The 20,667-nt window shown below is 31.9% G+C and overlaps 2 protein-coding genes across 4 annotated transcripts in view; both read left to right on the top strand.

The window, feature by feature from the left end:
* LOC109534014 (probable serine/threonine-protein kinase ndrD) overlaps positions 1 to 15,693 on the top strand; it is a 75,020-nt gene extending 59,327 nt beyond the window's left edge. For 2 of the 3 annotated variants that reach the window (XM_048664842.1, XM_019899556.2), the window contains exons 9-10: positions 3,609 to 3,809; positions 13,297 to 15,693. In XM_048664842.1, coding sequence (XP_048520799.1) covers positions 3,609 to 3,809; positions 13,297 to 13,383 — 288 coding nt within the window. In that variant the 3' untranslated portion in view covers positions 13,384 to 15,693. Of the gene's footprint in view, positions 1 to 3,149; positions 3,532 to 3,608; positions 3,810 to 13,296 lie in introns of those variants that run through there. The other variant, XM_019899558.2, reaches the window with a different exon arrangement.
* Positions 15,694 to 17,532: 1,839 nt separating this feature from the next.
* Positions 17,533 to 20,667, top strand: part of LOC109534005 (tryptophan--tRNA ligase, mitochondrial) — a gene marked incomplete in the record, with an annotated part of 9,313 nt that continues 6,178 nt past the window's right edge. Inside the window, 5 exon segments of the mRNA XM_019899542.2 lie at positions 17,533 to 17,665; positions 17,717 to 17,884; positions 18,926 to 19,080; positions 19,141 to 19,248; positions 19,322 to 19,443. Of these exon segments, the coding sequence (XP_019755101.1) occupies positions 17,603 to 17,665; positions 17,717 to 17,884; positions 18,926 to 19,080; positions 19,141 to 19,248; positions 19,322 to 19,443 (616 nt within the window).

The raw sequence follows: 20,667 nt of genomic DNA, 5'->3' as shown, positions 1-20,667 counted from the left end.
GATTAGATTTTGATTAAATTCGTATTATTTTAAAAACCTTAAGATTTAGGTATTATAAACCTTATTAAAACAGACACTTATTTTGTTCAGCGAATACAAAAATGCAATAATATAAAGAACATTCCATTAAAAAAACGCAACTTTGATACTTTTAGAGCTTTTGGGACACCCTGTACATTACAAAAATATTTTTAAAATTTGCGCCCGGTAGGCGTCGGACAATTCATCAAATAATACTTTTTCAAAATCAAACGGTTCAGCCGCAAACTTCCGTGCCGTATAGCGTGAATAACCCTGTATATAGCCGACCTAACAGTGAATACTATTACCTATGCTGACGATACAGCCTTGTTAGTATCAGACCAGGATTCAAACAATGCAAGCCACATTTGACAAAAAATACATAGGCTAGAAAAGCTAGATGATAAGTAGCTATTAATGAAACCTGTAGCTTTAAATGAGCAACGAATTCCTCGCAAAAATTATGCTGGGGCAAACATATTAAACCTAAGAGTACTAAGCTCAGCATGACGCTGAATATAATGTATGGGCTAATTGTAGACAATTCACCGTTATCTCTCGAAAATTAAATATAAACATACATCGTATCTACATCATACCTAGTTAACCTGATACAGACCTGCTGAGCGACTGTATTAGGGTTGAAAATGTGTAAATCGGTTGAAACGATCTCAACCACTGAAGCTGAATGATCCATTTCGTGAAGTTCACACTTTAATGGTTTTTGTATTTTTCATGACTGAGCAACCCCATTTGGGCTTTATGTAAAAACCTGTGTAAGTTGGCTGTGGATCGATTTGCAAATAATGCATTTTCATTTTAATTCAGCTTCATCACCAATTGAAAAGTGGTAGTGGGTTTATGTTAAATTCACAAACAATAAAAGCATTGCCTATTGCTTTAATAAATCTAATGGATCTGTCAATCCATTCATTAGACGAAAATTCGATTATAATTCGGATCAAATCTTGCACCCATTAAAATAAAATTCATTCATTCATTTGGACTCAGCGTAACCATGTGGCTTCGAATGGATGATTCGCCTACGCAATTATATCGTAACCTCAGATCAATTTTAAATGTTTGATTTTATTACCGCCGGATTGAATGAAACGGTTGCCAAGACTGGCCTTCACGACAACCAGATTTGATCTCACATTTTTTTTTGTATCTAAAAGAACTTATTTATAGCACACCCCCTGCAAACAGCTCTGAAAAATATAAAGAATTAAAGATGTTTTCCAAAGTGATATTTGCCAAACTTTTTTAAAAAACGAAGCGATTGTAACGTAAATTCGGTTCAACGTTATTTCTTTATGCTCTTCAAACAAAATGGTGGGAAAAAGTTAGAGTTTTTATTTCAAAAGTGTTGTTGATGCAGAAAAATATTCGCCATTGTGATTGTTTCTTTTTTCGCAAGAAAGCACGTTTTCCCAATTAGTACGTTGAAGGTATATTTTTGAACTTTTTTGTTAAAATGTATTTTCGCTCAAACACAACTTTGAAAATGTAATAGGAAAGCATGTATAAGGTGACTCAAAATTGGCGTCATTGCTGTGAAGATTTTGTCTGCGGTACTTGGAAGTATAGAAAAATAATTAAAAAATAGAAGAAAAGTGCACAAAAACTGAAATACTTGCAAAATACAAAATCATATATTCGGCAACAATGTATTTGTTAAACATACCTGTTTTTAATGCGATCGCTCATTACACGAATTTCAATGATAACAGAACTTCTCAATTTTCCTTGATAATATCAGTTTTCAATGTTTACTTAGAATAATAGTTTCAATTTCATTAAATCGACAAAGTATATAGAATGGTGGAAATTTAGCATTTGTGCTGATTCCAACTTCCCAAAAAATTGAAATCATGGAAAATCTGCGAGAAACCTTTCAATCATTTTAGCAGTTCAGTTAAGTACAACCACTTGCACTTTTTTTGGCAAGTTTTGCTTTTCTAGAAAAATCAATTTGCTTATCATGTAAGATTTAATAGATTTACAATATTTCAAAACAAGGTAAATTTCATGCATTTTCAACAGTTCAAATTGAATCTTTAAAAGTTAAGTCGGAAAGCAAAGTTTACTTTTTTAAATAATTTTTTTCCGTACGTTCCAAACCAGTGCCAGTATTTCCCTTAAAGAAATTACGCCAAGTTGTAACTATTCTGTAGAATGTCCAATTGTAAAGCTGCTTCCAGACGTATAACCGAACCTCGTAACGTACGATCGTTGCAAACCACGGTAAAATTAGAAACTTTTATCAATGAAATAAGAACTAAGTAGGTACTACTATGGCTACCAAAATCAACAACTTTCCCGACCGGATTTTCCATTTTCCGGACGACCATTTTTCTTGGAAAATGTACATTTGCTTCAGGTAGTGAACTGGTAATCAGAAATTGACGTAAAGTGCGAAAAAATCAACCAATTAGCAAGAGAAACAGTGAATATAATTGATACTAACGCCCTCGTAATAGGAAATAGACTGGCCTACATGGGATGACGTCACGTGTAAGCCCTTGGGCCTTGTTCTCTAAAAATGATTAATATTTGCTATATTCTACTTTAGTGGTATATTATTTAACTTTGAAAATAAAACATATGTTTGATTTACTACTTCTCTTAGAGCATCGTGTTCATTTCGATGTAGGTACTTTAAAATGTAATCTTTGTTACCAATGCTCAACATTATCAGCGAGCAAAAAATGGTATACTCCAAAAAAATATTTTTCTGTAGATACTCGCATTTATTTGGCATTTTTAAAGAAACACTGAAATCCATATTCTAAAGTTGAGGCCTAGGCCCAATCTTGTTAGGGCTTTACATTACATCATCATAAGACCGTAAATCATATTAATATAACTTCTATTTTTGACAAACTGTTTGTACTTCAGTTATTGAACTAACCCAGATCATATAAAAGCAATCCAAAAATATTTATAACTTGGCTAAAACTGAAAGCAGCAAATCGTACTTTGGTCAAAACACTTAGACCTAGACGAAATTCCTGAGCATTTCCGCTGGCATTGTATGACAAATATCACCGTCTTCAAGCCGTTTAAAACATTAGTGTGAGGTCCCCACCCTGTTGGGCGTCGCGATGCTGCTTCTAAAAGCGTCGATGTTACAGGAGCTGATCGCCAGTGACACGGTTTTGCTTTTCGGGATCTGGTGTGTGCCAAGGTGATTTTGCGCCCGTCTCGGGCAATCGAAATGGTATTGCACAGGACTGATCGAGCGTTTTTATTTTTTTCAATTATTTTACCATAAGTGAAACACACTAAAACAACCATGTGATACACATCCATTCCTTGACCTAGTTATGCTCTTAAGAACTAACAATAATTAAATAAGTCAAAGGTCAAATACGTGAAAGTTATTGAAAAAGTGAAGCAAAGATGTGGTATCAAGGGGACGATGATGAAGAGGAAGATTTATTATTTTCTCCTGCCTTAATGGCCAGGCGGGCATCAGAAAGTTGGATTGATACTCCGCCAGTTGAGGTTAATATAGTTCCTAACTGACTCGGATATAGATTTTGGCATTTAACTGACTTTATCAAGTGTAATTTACGTTTCAGGTACTTGCAACGCAAACCTCTCTTCAGCGCAAAAAGTCACTTCCTGATGTACAGGAGCTCCCAAGAGCCACTCGTCAAATGCCCAGAGAGGAAGTATCCTATTTAGGCTCCGCCCGTCGTGAAGAAGTTCGAAGGCAAATTGATGAGCGGGAAAGATTGCGCGCCAACCCTCTACTCTATCTAGTCAGTCCACAAGTCAAGGTAGGTCTGCAAAAACATTAGACCACACACCACACGCCGCTAATGCTTAAATTAGTCTAAATGTAGCTGTAAAGTTGGTTTCCAAACACTGCAAATTACTGAAAGCATTTCACGGCCACTACAGGCACGAGTGGTTTCCGGAATGTCACAAAGAACTTATTTTTCACGACGGCACAACAACTTAAAAAACCCAAATTTTCACAGAAACATACAGTGTTTATTATTACCCTCAACTGATATTCATAAGGTTTGTTCATAATTATTAATAGTTTCTCTATCACTGCATAAGTCATAATGCGTAGATATAATAATGTGTTCAATGAGTATTCGCTATACCAACAGGAGCATGCAGGTGAAAGCAGTATAAATAATACTACCAACTTATATAAATAATATACAGAGCTGATTTTTAGCTGACATCTACATGTGCCAGTTATAGATGTTTAACCTGTTTCAGAAAATTAGATAATTTATCTGGGCGTCTAAGATCAATTTAATTCTGCGAACGATTTTGGGAAATATGTCATTAGCGCGATCGAACAAACATGTTAAACATAGTGGACATTAATAGATTTAAGCTTTTTTATTTAAGCTAAAACTCACAAATCGCCGGTTATCGCTTGTTTTTTGCACGCGAACAGAACGAACGAACACGACGATCGATACGTTTTCTCATAGAGCAATACATTCTCTGTACTTGTGTTCCTTTGTTACTTCTTTCTCTGACGAATTTTTGGGGCTGCCTTTTTAATTTTCCTGATTTTTCAAGAACATGTTTCAACTTATTTCTTTGCTTTTCAAATAGAGGAATTTTATCTAACGAGTTTTCACTTGAAGAATACTGTTCCTCAGAATTCATGTTCGCTCGTCAAGAGGAACTACAAACTTATAGTGCAAAACACATATACCGCACCTTATGCCGTGTACAGGCTTAGCGCGGCACAAGTTGAACCAGACGACAACGCAAGCGCGACGTAAGTGCGATGTACCTCGGTCTTGTCGCTCTAACGTTATGTCTGGTTGTAGCTTTAGATCTGGCGGCGTTAGGTTTAGGCTGCGTACGTAGTAATTCATGCAAAATTACATGCAGTGTAAACGTGGCCTAAATTTTCAAAAAGTTCAAAGGTTCAAAATTTTTTGTGCTCTTCAGGTTAAAAGACGAAAACCAGCAACGCAACCAGCAAGGTATATTATAGAATTTTAAATTTTAGAGAGCAATACATTCTCTAATAGAATAACGGATTCTTTGCCTTGCTGAACCTCTTCGTTATGTCTTACTCCCACTTTCAAAATGTAGTTAATCCTCGCGAATTTGTGACACACAATTTGCTTGCACTGTGAGGCTTCGGTTACACCGCAAGCGATTTTGCGCAAATTATTAGTCACGCCAATTGGCTATGTTTAGACTACAAACAAGTTTGAGTAAAAGCGGTTCAAACCTGTTTAAAAAACTTCTGATCTTTAAACAACAAAATAGGCGGGTTTGGATTAGTGAGGTATTTTTATGATCTATATTTTATGGAATATTTTAGACACCTCGTATTCGAGACCTATTGTTGCAAATTGGAAGTAGGAAAAAAACCAAAGTCCAACATTGTATTTATTGTATTTCTCTTATGTGGGATTTCTATGGAAATATTCTTTCATATGGGAAAAAGGACCAATTTAAATGCAGAAACTATAGCCCGGGGTTGACTAGACATTATCTGAATAAAACATACAAGCAAATTGTAGACTGAAAAATCATATCTCATAATTTTCTAGATTTACAATTTTTTTAAGCAAATTTCAGCAAAACTGCTTGAAACATTATAAAGTTACTTCAAGTATAACTACCTATCGGCAATTTGCCAAGTGGTCGATGGCAATAATATATCTGTAATTAATTTAGAAATTTTTTTTTAAATATAAATATATATATAGATTAGGTATAAATAAAATGGCCACAACAATGCTTAGTGTTTGCCACACACACATTTTCGGGATAAATAAATTGTCAATTTAAATTGAGGAAATACATTCTGATTGGAATTATATTTTTAAGTCCATATCAAATAAGTCTAAAAAAATCTATATATTCTTAAATTTCAAATGCATATTAACAGACAAATGCATTTTAGAGAAGAGTAATTATACAGGGCGAGTGAGTTTATAGTAGCAGGATTTTAACGATCGATAGAAAATCAAATTTTAAGATGAAAATATCAATATAATACAAATATATTTTGAAAACGGCTTCGTTTTTCAGAAATAAGGTAGCAAAGTTAACATTTAGTTTTTGTTCACTTAAATCTTAAGATACTGTAATCAAATTCTGTATTCTGTATTATTCAATCATTGAAAATTTATTTTAGAAATCTAAAACTGTTCAAGAAAAATTTGTTACTTTGTTGTAATTCATTTGCAATTAAAATGTTTTATAAACAAATCTCGAAATCGGTTATCGTTACCGACTTCAAGTAAGAATACCTTTCTTTCGTAAATAGGTGCGAAAACTTATTGTATTTTAAAATGAGGTTGATACCGGTAGGCACAAAATTTATTATTAATTAAAAATTGAATATTAGTACCATGTGGTCCCTCAGTAAATTTGGCGAAAACTTGGACATGATTGGATGTGGTATTCCGATAAGCCAGAATATAGAATTGTATTACAGTATCTTAAGATTTGCGTACATTAATTAGAAAAATAAAATGAAATGTTAACTTTGCCACCCTGTAGCTCAAAAACGACGAAAAAAACGTTTGTGTGGTATTGTAAGGAAACCTTCACCTCTTACCCCCGTCTGTACAAAAAGTTTTTTCTTCTAAAAGTTGAACTTTGGTTTTATTGATTTAAATGAATATTCGAATTGCGCTTTATAAAAAAAGTTTCCCAATGTTTCAGTTCTGTAATAAGTGAATGAAAAGCAGTGTTGGTTTTCTTAACTCCACGCATAATCTTATATTGTTTATTGTTTACGTCGGTAGCAGCAAATCTTTCACCGCAAGAGGTTCATTCATAAATTATTGATCGCCAAGTGACGATCATCCTAAACATACTGCGTTACGTGAATGCCTGGCTTTGTCTACACAGATTTGAAGGATTGTTATTTCATTTGTTTTATAGCAAGATAATTTTATAATTTAAGAGAAACTCATTAGCAACACTGCATTATATAAAATATTAAATTATAATAAAATATAAAATAGTATGTTTAAACATGAGTTTGAGACAAAAATAACTTTGCTTGACGACTAGCTTGACTTGCTGGTTTTATTAAAAAACACTTTGACTATTATATAGTCACTAAAAATGACAACAATTCGAAAACTTAAGACATTATATGCCAAATAGTGCTCAATTGCAAAGCTTGCTCTATTCAAAAGCTGGTTGGTTGATTAATTAGATTTGACATAGCCAGACATTAGTGTCACAATAACGTAGTATTGTACATCTGACATCTCTAACTGCGTCATTTTGACAGCTTTTTAGAGCTCTTTTTGCCTAAATAGAGTCCTTAAAGATATGTTATTGATGGTAATAATTGATTACACGTTGGCATATTATGTTTGAAATTTTAAAGGTGTTGAAAATTATTTTTTAAAAGCCCAACTCCAATTTTCCGTCCTAATTACTGTAGGTAATCTCCAGAAGAAAACCCAATTTGGTAATATTCTATCAACTTCGCCCTCATGCTCCTGATAAGCTGAATGCAAAACCAATTTTACTAGAGTCACCCATATCAATAGATACCAGGTATAAAGAATTGATTACTTGGTTATTGCTATGACCATATATATTTATTTTATTAAATTAATAACCATAGTATGGTCATCCAATATATATATATGCAAATTACTTGGTTAAATTAACTACTGAGCAAAAAACCGTTTTGAAAACGAAACATTTTCAGTCAATAAGTTGAGAGTAAAAGTCAAACTGGAACTAATAAACGATTTTGTAAATTTGTATCAAAAAGCAATTGATTCCTCATTAACTATAGTTAGAAAATAAGCATAGTTAACTAACCACACATGCATACGATCATAAATGTCTGCGACTTAATAGCATCTCTCTTGTAATTACACATCTGTCATCAGAATGAATATCATGTGCGGTAAATAATTTTTTTTTAGAAAGGAATCGATTCCATTTATAATGAGTAAAATCATGTTTTTACTTTTCGCTAATGCATATTGGAAAGCAGGTTTACAGCAAAAATGACACTGATAATTGATAATAAGTTCCGTAAATAAATATATGTGAATGGAAAAATGATATGCGAATGTATTGACTCCTGGTGTAGAGTGCTAGACACCCACGCTCCTTTCGAAATAGCCACTGTCTAATTGTATTTTCAAAAACTAATCAAAATGTTATTGCTCTCAAATCAATGCTTGTTAAACCAATCATTGAAAGCTGCAATTAAAGGACAGTGTGTTTTCGAATATAGAAATATGGGGTGCCATTTGAACCATAAATACGTTTTTAATGTTTTAATTTAAAAATGGCAGATTAAACCTCGATAACTTGGGATTAAATTAAATAATAATAACAGTTATTTATGGAGTTGATCATTCCGAAACATTTGGATAAGGTGCGTTTTGGAATTTATCGTTGAATCACTTTTTGATTTATGATCTTTTATACACATACAACCTTATTTAACATCTAATTTTTATCTGCCTTTTTTAGTGATTTGATTTGATTATGCATTTAATTTTCGTACAAAAGGTAATGCGAAAACCTTTCATTAATGCCGGAAATTGGCAAAATACTAATATTTTCGATATTATATTTGTATACAATTATACACAAGTCTAAAAAAAATTTAATAGTTCTGACACCAAAATGACTTATTTTGAAATGGTAAGAATTTCATTCTGAAGATGAATATTAGAAATATATTTAACTCATTTTATAACATAATGAATTATTTCAATAATAGAGCCTAGCATTCTAATACTGACTGTATTTTATCTAAGTATTGGATGATATTTTTATCAAATATGCCACTAATATACTACATACTTCCAGCACAAATTGTTTCAATTAAAATTTTCCATACTGCTAATGTTCCCTTGATTTCTCTAAATAACACATACATATTTATAAAATTAGAGATTCTGTTGTTTGGCTGAAAATACCGAGTGCGCGAAGTGGCTGGAGGTCATTTAGCTGCTGTTTATTTGTATGAGGCCTATGTACTTTCAAATTGTATTGCCTTGTAAATGTTTTGGGATTTTTATATAATATAAATAACAAAGGTAAACAAAGGTAGTACAAATGGCATGCCATATCTTACGCCTGCATTTGTTAGCTTATTTAGCAAGCTTTCCGCCTAGCACTCTTCCTAGTTTTTGGCTTTACCTAGTTTCTATAATTGCAAATGATTTACTGTAATTGACTTGTGTACACTGTGTATGTCTACTTTTGAAACTAAACTCTCATAAATAAAAGCACGATTTAAAAAATCCATAAACATCTTTTTCCTGCTTTTTGTTTTAAAGTCTGATACAACACGTAAAAGGCGTAAAGCACTGTTCTTAGTTTCAATTTGTTCATTATAGTAAATCATTATGCTTCAAATGTCTAAACTTTAAAGCATTTATCTTAACCCATTTTTTTCTCTACTTACTGCATTACAGAGATCGAATAGGTATGTTAACTGTTCTAGATATGTTCATACTTGCGTGTTCTTATTTTATTTGATGGGTATTTGGCCCCATTTGCATAAGTCTCTGCAAAGCTATCATGAGCTGCCTGCCAATTAATGTTATTGTTTTAACGTAATCATTGTTCTAATTTGAACACAGGTGTACCTAGTTTGAGTCTAATGTTCACTTCCTGTGACCTATTTTAGCTAAAATTTTAGACTTGAGCTTTTTGGTTTTATAGAATATAAGTGCCAAGTTTTGCATTTGCCTCCATTTGAATGCCAAAAATTGCGCCATAATAAAGATCTAGCTTAATCCACACAACAGCAAACGCTAAGCCTGTTCTTGTAACATTATGGAAATTAACTTGCCAGGACTTTGCATGTGACATATTGAAATTTCCCGAAGCAAGTTTTACGAGCTAAATTTAAAAGCTGCCTCTCAGGTTGGCCCAAAAAATTCAGAGTTTCCGTGCATACCAAACGCTGCATATTTTTACCTCATGTTGATCAAAGGTGTACGTTGTTGATCTATCTTGCTAGATTAAATGTAGAGTCTGAGTTTGAGATTTATTGCTAAACAAATTTTCAAAACTCCGCATATTAGAAAACAATATTACTTTCAAGCAGATTTATCTAACGCTATCTTTAAATGGTCAAGCCATAAACTAGCGACTTTTGCTTGGGGGTAGCCCCACTATTAGCTGAAGGAGCAAACACAACAACCACATTACCCCACACAAATATATTTTTTAAAGAAAACCTGACTATAAGCTCTAACTTAAAAAAATGCGAGAGGATCTGTAATGAAGACAAAAATTGCCCAAGTGAATTAAATCCAAAAAAAAAATTAATAACGTAAATCGCCCAGACCAAAGATGAATGCCGGCACTCTAAAGGTTGAATTGAACTGAGGACTGGACAAAACAAGGAGACTGGACTGGACGGAACGAAACTACGGACCCAATTTTAATTTCGAGCCCCAAGTGCCTACTTTATGCCAAAAATAATAAAAAATTATTTGACTATGGAAGGAATCGAGTTAATTCAATCAACTTTTTTCGATATTTCGAATTATTTTGTCCATGCTACTGTGTGTGTGTCTATTAGATTATGGCATTAGTAAGGATTAAAAAATATCAGGCACGATTTTTAATTTCATTATCGCGTAGCGAAAACATTGTAATAGACGGTTATAAACTATATATTACTCATTATTACGATTTACATGACGTGAAAAAATGGAAAAACTATCTAACAGTTTATGTTGATATCAAACATAGAATATTATTGACTACATGATGCTGTTTTAATAGATGAATTGATAACAAGACACAATGCGAATGTCTGTTCATTAGGCCGGACTTGGATAGGCTCTAAAAACTTTGCGCAAAAATAAATTGCACTTTTATCACGAGCCTCAAACAACGTCAAGTCTCCCATTCATTGTTTTATGGGAAAAAGTCTTAATTTGTTTATCATTGTAAAAGCCGGTCTAAATTTTGAATTTTCATTATTCAAGCAATTTCTTCTGACGTAGTTTGAGGTTGAATCGAATGGTACCATCAGTTTTTCTCCAACTATAGTTATAAGAAAAATCCCCGGAAAACTCGAACAATGAGTTAAAAAAGGACAATAAATTGACCCGTAACGGCCATAATATTTTTATAGTTTATCTACGTAGCGATAAAAAAGTTATAAGTGAAAACCGTCAAAAAAGCAGATAATTTTTTAGATAAGCTCTTATCCATTTTGAGCTGCTGCATCGAATTGTGTCATCATTTTTTGTATATGTATGGGTAAAAAAAAGTTCCAAGCGAAAATCCTCGAAACACTCGAAAATCGAAAAAATAATCATGTTCCAACACACCCAACAATCAATCAATGTGTACTTTTTATGTACAAATATACTCCAACCGTTTAAATATTTATTTAACAGGTTAAAAAACCCCGTTTGGTAGCAAAAAAAATTGACTGAAATAATTGAAAAATATCCAAGTTGCCGCGACTGAATAAAAGGCATCGTGTTCATTAGAAAATGATCGAAGAACGTCAAAGTCTCTCGAAAAAGGCCATATTAAAAATCATAAAGCAAACTTAAGAAAGCACACACAGGCAAGTTATGAATCCAATGAACCGAACTGTTGATTGCGAAAAATTCTTCCAAAATATCATATGGTCAACACATAATCGGATTAAATGAACTGTATTTTTATCGAATCAAAATCACTTTGATTCTCGGACAAAAGCCAGGAAAATCTAATTAGAGGCGAACGGAACAAACTGATGATTTACGTTCGAAAATCCACGTTGAATAAAATAAGACAGCAAGAAGTTCAAGAACTCTTGACTTACCACGCAAAGCGGCAAAAGTGGACAATACTCTATTCATAATTTAAAAATTATTAATTCGAACTATAACATTCTTCTAAATCGAAAAAATACAATGGAATATGAAAGGAACAAAGCCTTGATGATAAAGAAGCCTTTCTGCGATTAAAAACAACACCAATTTGTTCAGTGCAATATGTTCCAAAAAGTTTCAAATCGTTTGGAAAAAAATTCCTTATAAAAATGATAAAGCAGTCATACACGCTTACGAGAAGAAAAATTACCAAAAACTGCTGCGTTTCCAAGACGAAATCGAAGAAAATTAGCGAAAATCGAACGACACAAGCTGACGAAATGAATCGACGTAGGGGCTTAACAATTAATTAGACTTTAAAAATCAGGAAAAACGAAGAAGAAACCAATAAAAAAAAACATTGAAATTGTTGCAAGTTGGTTGTGATTTTGGGAACGCCCTGGACGTAGCAAGAAATTTATTCTAAATGGGGAAAATCTAGCTTAATATAAAAAACGTTCAAATTGTTCGTAAAAATGTTCAATAAGAAATCATAATTACTTATACAAAAAATAAGAGCTCCATTTAATTTATAATTAATCCTTATCCACGCTTTTTTCGAGCTTTCCGAGGTTTTCAGCTTATAACTATTTTTGGACGAGGAAACTAATTATATCATTTGATTCAGCAGCTCAAAAATCAAATTAACACGGTTTTTCACATATAAAATCACTGAGAAGCTTGATGCGTTTTGAGGTACGTGACAAATTGATTTTAAAAGATCAATTCCTTTTTGCGCGAGTTTTTATAGCATTAGAAGACATTTTCACTCGGAGAAGTAGCCGAAAAAAAACTAAGATGCGGCCTTCCATTCATCAACCACAATAGTTTTCTATTTATAAATAATAAAAACTAAACCTTCTTATTAGAATAGAAAAACGCTAAAAAAATAACGAAAATAATCAACAAAATGGTCAAATGTAATTTAATGGGTTGACAGTGTTTTTAATACAAGCTTCTGCAGTCATTACTTTTTTTTGTAGTGAACCGCACAAAACATACAAAAGTTCAGACAAGTTAGTTTTCATGTTACTTTGAGTATATGTATATTAAACTTATACGAGTTCACTTCTCAACACCTTGTAAATGTATTGAGAATACCTTAAAGTGATCATTTTAAACAGGACCACTTAGTAGGTATATGATCATCACAGTTACAGATAACCAATATATGCGTATTTGCTTTAAAATACGAAAAAAAAGTATTATTTTAGCGGCATCTTAAGGATCTGGATAAACGCTTAGGATGAAGCAAGTACGACTTTTCATTTATTTCTGGAATATCCTGCTTAAATTTCTTGCACAATGCTCAGAAGGTATCGCCGAATGTTTTGCTTTTCTGAATCAACTCGTATATTTAAAATTGCAAATCCGTTGTAACTACTAGTTGTGAGCTAAATCAGCCAAATGAGGCAATGCTTGATACTAATTCTTTTGATTTCAGGATTGGTTTTCACGACAGCAGTTGGTCCTTGTAGTTCTCTTCATCAATATTTCTCTGGCGATTATGTTTTTCAAACTGCTGACATAGTATAGGGTCAGCGTCAGCCCAGACGCCACTTGAGGAAACATCAAATCAAAACTTTCTTGGGATTTAAACCGTTTTTAAATGCTCTTTTGACATTGTGAAGAATCAAGTACATTCTCGTATTGGCGCAATACCGGGTGAATGTACAACGATGATGTTTATCAATTTTTGGAGACCCGAATGGCTTGCTAAGCATCTGGCCAAAGAATGAGATGTGCTGTCATTAACTGATGGTGAAGCTGAGAGATTTTAGTGTGTAATTTAGAAACATTTATCTTATTGTTGGGGTTTTGAAATTTTATCTTTGTTTGAATTTGTGTCTTGTTTTGTTACCTGTTTTGAAACGATAGTTTATCAATTGGTTGAAAGATAAATTTGTTTTTATTACACTCGTAGTCGATATTATAATTATATATCACAGTATAGGGTACACTTATTTTGCTACTGTTTACTAGTATTAGTACTTGGAACATATATACTAAACCTGCTTCCATATTTAGATAAAGCTTCCTCTCATATCAACATTTTACTTTGAATATAGAACACTAAAGAACATTGCAATGTTTTATATATCGCTTTATATTTTGTTGGTACAAAGTCATAAGCAAAATATTTTCATTGTGTTAATGGATCAACTTTTGTTAAACTGAATATTTCAATGTTTTAAATATTTGGAATGCTTTTCCTAACTACACTCTAGACTAGCCCTACTGGATACAGGAAACGCAAATTGTGACATAAATTGAAGGTTTTATGTACCTACTTTTTGTGTGCTTTCGCAGAACATTTTCCACCAATTTTTTTGTGAAATATGACTATTGAAATAGTTTTAATATTTTTTTTTCTATAAAGACCAAAAATATACAAACATGCTGGTTAATTTAAAAAAACGTAGATGTTGCATTAAAAAGTGTAGCGTCAGTAATTGTTAGGCTAATTTTACTCTGGAGATATTGTTGTTAATAATAAATTCAACAATATTGGATAGAACTTATTGTTTCATAAAGATAACGCTTAAAAAACTTTCCATATCCAACCATTTTTTTTGTGAATGATGGAAAATACTATACAATACTAAAGTTCGTGAATAATAGAGAACTAAAATTATGCAGTAATACAATAAAACTTGCAAAAAGTGTCAGCATAGCAAAAGTTGAGAGGAGTTAACTGAGTAATCATCTTAATCATCTACTTAATCATCATTAATCATCAATGTTCATTTTTCTTTTTTGAATTTGCTACAAATATTTAAATAGTTGGACAGGATTATACTGCCCTTGTATATAAGCACATTAAGGCCCTTGTAATGCCAATATAACTCAGAGCCATTTACTTGTTGTTTAAGCCTAGTTTTTTTTACCAAAAGAACGTGTGGCTGGGTAGTTTTACCGCAATTTATCTCATTTTGTCAGTTTGCCATGCATGAAATATCAAATAACTCTTAAAACTGTATTAATAGAGCAAGAACTTATTACGTACATAAACATATTGCAAACTTTTTACAGTGGAACAAATGTCAATCTATTTTTCTAGCATTGTAATAAAAATATTTAAATTCAGATTGATTTTTTAAATTATGCTTCACATTTGGTTTTGTAATAATAGTCGAGAATTATCTGTTAGACTCTACTGTTAGTTTTTTATGTTAATTAATAGTCGACTAGGTAGCAAACCAGGGCATAAAACAATATTATTTATTTAAATAATTGTTACAATAAAGTCAGTATATTTAGCAAAAATGTTTGTAAGCCTTGAGTCTACATAAGGACCATTATTATTATCAGTTTTTGTTCAGACTTGTTAATTATTTTTGTAGTGTATATGATGTGTTTTATTATAGAGTTTAAATTGTATGAAGCCGGTTATTGTTATCTATAGGCTAGATCAATTTTGTTAATAATATTTGATTTATTTTATAAAGTTTTCAGTTCTAATAGGTATATAATCATGAAAAGATCGTTCTGGTCTACCGATATTACTAGCTACGTATTGTACGAATATTACCTTAAAGTTTCCAAATAATTTCAATTTTGTTCGTAGGTACTTACTAAATTCTTAAAGTCTAAATAAACACTATGTTGCGTGCCTTGTTCATACTTTGTAAGTGATTCGTATAAAACCATAATGTGGTTTGTACATTTTTGCAAACTTACCAATTTTTACCATTAATGGAAATTAAACCCTTACAAATATTAAACATTTCTAGATTTATATGAATCAACAATGATGTAGTATACCTAATATGTCACTTTATATTTTCAATTTAATAAATATGGCTGATTAAAACATTACTCTTTAGTCACATTGACTTTATTGGCTTGTAATTGTGTTTTATTTTACCTTACCATAAAAATATATGTTTTCCGAGATGTGGCCACTTTAATTACTGGAATAATTAATCGACAAAAACAGGATTATTCACCGCATAAGGCACAAAAGTTTGTAGTTGAACTGTCGACTTTAAAAACTCTTATTTTATGAATTGCAAAAGCACGAGCGCGACTGCATAAAAAATCGTTTGGGCGTTTTATTATAAATTAATAAACATGTACGCCACACACACAATGTGTGACCACTTTTCTTCAGACGGTTGCAATTTTTGAATAGTAGCAGCTCAATTTAAATAAAAGGGCTTTTATTTTCAAAATTTTCTTCAATAATAGTTTCATGTTTTCATGAAAATTACACATGTTTTATTATTCTTATCAATATTCAAGCTTGCTTAATAATTTATTCAGTCGCCGTTGAGAATTTTCAAAAATTAATTTGTAGAATTACTGGATAATAAATTTTAAAAAACTTGTCTAGAAGTCGCAAATATACAGGGTGATTCACAATCTTGAGTCACTTCAGAATCTTGATTTGAGGTCAAAAGGACATTAAAACAAGTCCAGTTGCCATTTAAGTTTTTTCTCAGGACCATGGTGCTAAAGTTTTTAAAAAATAATGCTATTGCTATTGCAGTTTTTGAGATGTTTTGCTCAAATTTTTAACGTAGGCTACTGTTTAGATCCTCTGCCTGTAGGTAAACTGACCTATTTGCGAAAATCTACAGGGTGTTTTTTTATTTTTCTAGTGTCATACCCCTCTTTTACCCCGCGAAGTTTATTACGTGCGCCACTGACTTTGACAGAACAAATTTTTGGATTTGTTGTCCAATTTAAGACACGCATCAGTTTCCTCGTGTACCTAAGGGTTTTTCGTAAAACCAAGCAGTTTTTAATAAAAATGCCTTACAAATTTTCATTCAATGAACAAGTTGATTTGCTATTATAAGAGCTAAGGATGATTTTTTGTAATTTCATTTTAAATCAGAACGTTTGTTTTGATCAAAAATGTTCAATCCCCATACTAGAATATCCCATCATTACCAAACGGAATTTAAAATTGATATTTGGTTGGGCCAGTTATTTTACCTAATCGATCGAAGAAGATCGCAAGTCAGGACCTTTAACTTATAAGAAATTGAAATTAAATAATTGAAACTTATTTAATTTTATAATGTCAATTTCATAATAAACTGAAATATTCGTTACATTCTTGCGAATTTTATTTGGATTAGTTACAGCGAATCAACCTCAATCAGTATAAATTAAATTAATAAAGCAAAAAAAGTTAAAATCGTCAGCCAGTCCTATTCTAACTTCAACTTGCACTTCAGGCTTTCACAAAAAAATGTGAGCAAAAGCACACAAAAAAATGTATATGAGAATTCAAAGAAAATCTTCCAGAAACCCTACATGGACTTATGTTTGTGCAAATAACTTGAAAACTAAGGCCGATACGAAAAAACTGCAAGAAATAAATACAATTCTTAAATTGAGCAGCAAATCCAAAAATGTATTCATTTTAATTCAAAAAAAGTCAGTGGCGTACCACAAAAAAGTGCAGGGAGTAAAAGTGGGGTATGCCCCTAAAAAAAAACTTTCAGGTCCCTGCTCTGTGTCCATAAGTTTGTGAATCACCCTGTATAAAAAAATGAAGAGAAAAATCTTTGTAAGCAGAACTCAAATCGGAAATGGTAGCATTTTAATCATTGACCATTTTACCTTTTTCATTATTTTTGTTTTGGTAGAAATTTGAAATAGTATAAAATTTAAGTATATCTATTATCTATGGTGTGCACACAGAACATCCCTTTGGGGGATGTTCTGTGGGTGCCCAGTCTGTGACCATAACCCAACTTTCGGGAACATATTATTGTAAACAAAGTTTTTAAATCATGATTCCTATTCGCGTTATAAAGCAAGTTTATAGGAATATTAGGAACTGTTCAACACAAAAGGTAAACTTTTTCTACTTTATTTAATATTAATAAACAACTTTACGTTTTTAGCTGGTTGCTGACAAATATCCCCCCAGAGTCTTTTCAGGGATTCAACCAACTGGATCTATACATATAGGCAATTATTTAGGAGCAATTTCACAATGGGTTAAATTACAAGACCAGAATGAAGACCTAATATTGAGTATTGTTGACCTGCATTCAATAACTCTCCCACATGTAAGTTTGCGCAGGTAATATTATTTTGGAATTTAAAAAGTTTCTCCGTTCAGCGTTAACTAGGTTTCAACAATACCACTCTAGGTGAAGATTCGATCTCAATTCAGTTTTTGCCTAATCTTTTTAGGTGTAAACTGTAATTCCTAAACTGCTATTTTAATTTTAGTTTTTAAAATAAACGATTCTGAGTCATCGACTTTTAATTTTGAAACAAAAGTAATTGAAAATATTGGTAATTTGGGACTCAATTCTTTAGCTTGAAGGCTGAATTTCCAGTGTTATACATTTGAAATTCGATGAAATACGGTAAAACTTTTATGTACGATTGGAAATTAAAATTATCTGGAATTGGAACCGAATGTCGAAATGTATTGATACTTTCGAATGATTGTTTGATTGATTGAACTGATTAATAACACAAACATTCCATTCTCACTTTTCTTAAAAGCCTAAAAACATATTTTCGAAAAGGCACTAGGTGCTTTCAATGTAGAATTCAATAATCAACACCAATCAAGCCGATTTCTTATCCAATTTTTAATTTTATGTCGAAAGTAATTACCGATATAGCATTCTAACCAAAAAAATATGCAGGGTGTAACTTGTTTGCGTTGCAATCAAAATATACAGGCTACTTTGTTTAAAAATTCACAGTAGATCTGTCAGAATTATTTATTTTAACAACAAAACAAATAGCTAATACTGGAGATTACATTTTAAACTAAACTAGAAATTCAAAAAAAAACTAAAACCGTTTGGCAAACATTAAAATAAAATTATCACCCACATTGGAAAAATTGATCATCATATCACTCACAAGTCAGAGAGCTTTATTGATTCGTCAATAACTTTGGTTAAAATATTTACCATTTTTATTTTTTACTTTCGGAAAAAATTGTAGACAATACATTGTATCTCTTGAAAACCACAAAATTCGGGCTATTCCTATTTTTATAGAAACTTTTTTAGAAGGGTGTTATTCTGTATACATATAATTTATATTAATTTGAATTTAATAATTTTATAATTAACTTTTCTCAGGATCCCCATACTTTATCAACGAATATATTAGAACTTACTGCAACTTTACTTGGAAGTGGTATAGATCCCAATAAAGTAATTTTATTTCAACAATCTAATGTTCACGCTCATGCTGAATTGTGCTGGTGTTTGGGCTGCATATCCACAATGGCAAGGTAATAATTCAGTTCAACCCCGTAGGTTACAAACTTTCATTTTAATTTGTGTTTTGCCAGATTAGCGCATTTGCCACAATATAAGGAAAAGTCTGCAAGTTTGAAAAATATTCCGTTAGGGCTTTTTGTGTATCCGGTATTACAAGCAGCAGATATTTTGTCATACAAGTAGGTGTTGAATGGAAGAGCGTGTTTAGAAAGCTGGATTGAGTTTTCTCAAAAATGTGCTAAAACGTTTCAGATCAACACATATTCCAGTAGGGGAAGACCAGGTACAACAAATTCAGTTATGCCAAGAATTAGCGAGAATGTTTAATAGTAAATTTGGGGAAACATTCCCTATACCACACACTATGATTACATGTAAGTAGAGACCACATATAAGCTAGATTAATTTGCCATGCCATTCATATTAGCTATAACAGATGTAATGGAAATTTTATATCAAAGCGTAATTTCAAGCTCGCTGAAATCCAATCAGTAAAACCATATATGCCATTCAAGTCGTCAATTTGCCTACAATGCCAAACTTTGCTATGAGGTGGGGGCGACTAGTCGGTTCTTTGTGAATAGGTATAAAATTAATTACTTAAATACCTCTTTTTCAAAATGATTTGCTAGAAAATCTATAATTTCGGTGTAAAAAGTATAAAGCACTGTCAATGAGTTATAGATAATTAATAAAACTATCCCTTAAGCATCTGCAATTCTTCCGAAATGGAATTGTAGTTTCTTGTGAGTTTCAGTTTTTCTTTCAGTTGGTAGCTGATTAGGCCCACTGTTAAGTGATGACTAAAACGAAAAATTTTTGGTTTGACTTTCCCCCCACCCTTTATTTGACACGTTAGGGAAAAAAAGTTCATAAGGAAAGTAGTACGGTGTTTCTTATCTTTCGACTAAACTTACTAGATGTTTCAATTATCGGGGCAATTTTTGTATAAAATCGACTTTTTAAAATATCGTTTGCATTTGCGCCATTTAGCAGTCATTTGAGAAATTTAAAAATAATTTCCAGAAAATTGTTTTCTTAAAGTTTGTTATCAATTTTTTTTTCTGAACACTACAACATGTACTTTCCAAGATACAGCCGCTTACCATCCTTATTGCGACAGTCGGTATATCTTAGGAATAATTTGTAGATACAACTGTTTGCATCTTAACATCATCACCTTCGACATTATTTCTGACTATTTTTGTACATGTATTGATTCCACTATTTGATCACAACTTTTTGGATAACTTTTACACTATAATTTTTTTTTAATTCAATTGAATGGGGTTCAAAGAACCTTAAACTTAACCAGTAAATATACAGCTCAATAAACTGAGTGCATCTCAAGCAACATACATTCTTATTCGATGTTGAGTTAGTATGTATGGGTATTTTTACAAACTTCTTTTTGGGTATTTCGCCTCAAAAATTTTTGTCTTTAAAAAAGACAGAATTTCCTCACGTCTTTTATTACAGATTGATAAAAGATGATTGATAAAAGACGTGAGGAAATTCTGTCTTTTTTAAAGACAAAAATTTTTGAGGCGAAATACCCAAAAAGAAGTTTGTAAAAATGAATCCGCCTCAACAATATA

The sequence above is a fragment of the Dendroctonus ponderosae genome, unplaced genomic scaffold (assembly GCF_020466585.1).
Source record: "Dendroctonus ponderosae isolate FM_Combo_2020 unplaced genomic scaffold, Dpon_F_20191213v2 Dpon_F_20191213_3, whole genome shotgun sequence".
NCBI classification, from domain to species: domain Eukaryota; kingdom Metazoa; phylum Arthropoda; class Insecta; order Coleoptera; family Curculionidae; genus Dendroctonus; species Dendroctonus ponderosae.
Note: the sequence above shows the minus strand (reverse complement) of the source record. Positions and strands in the feature narration are given on the sequence as shown.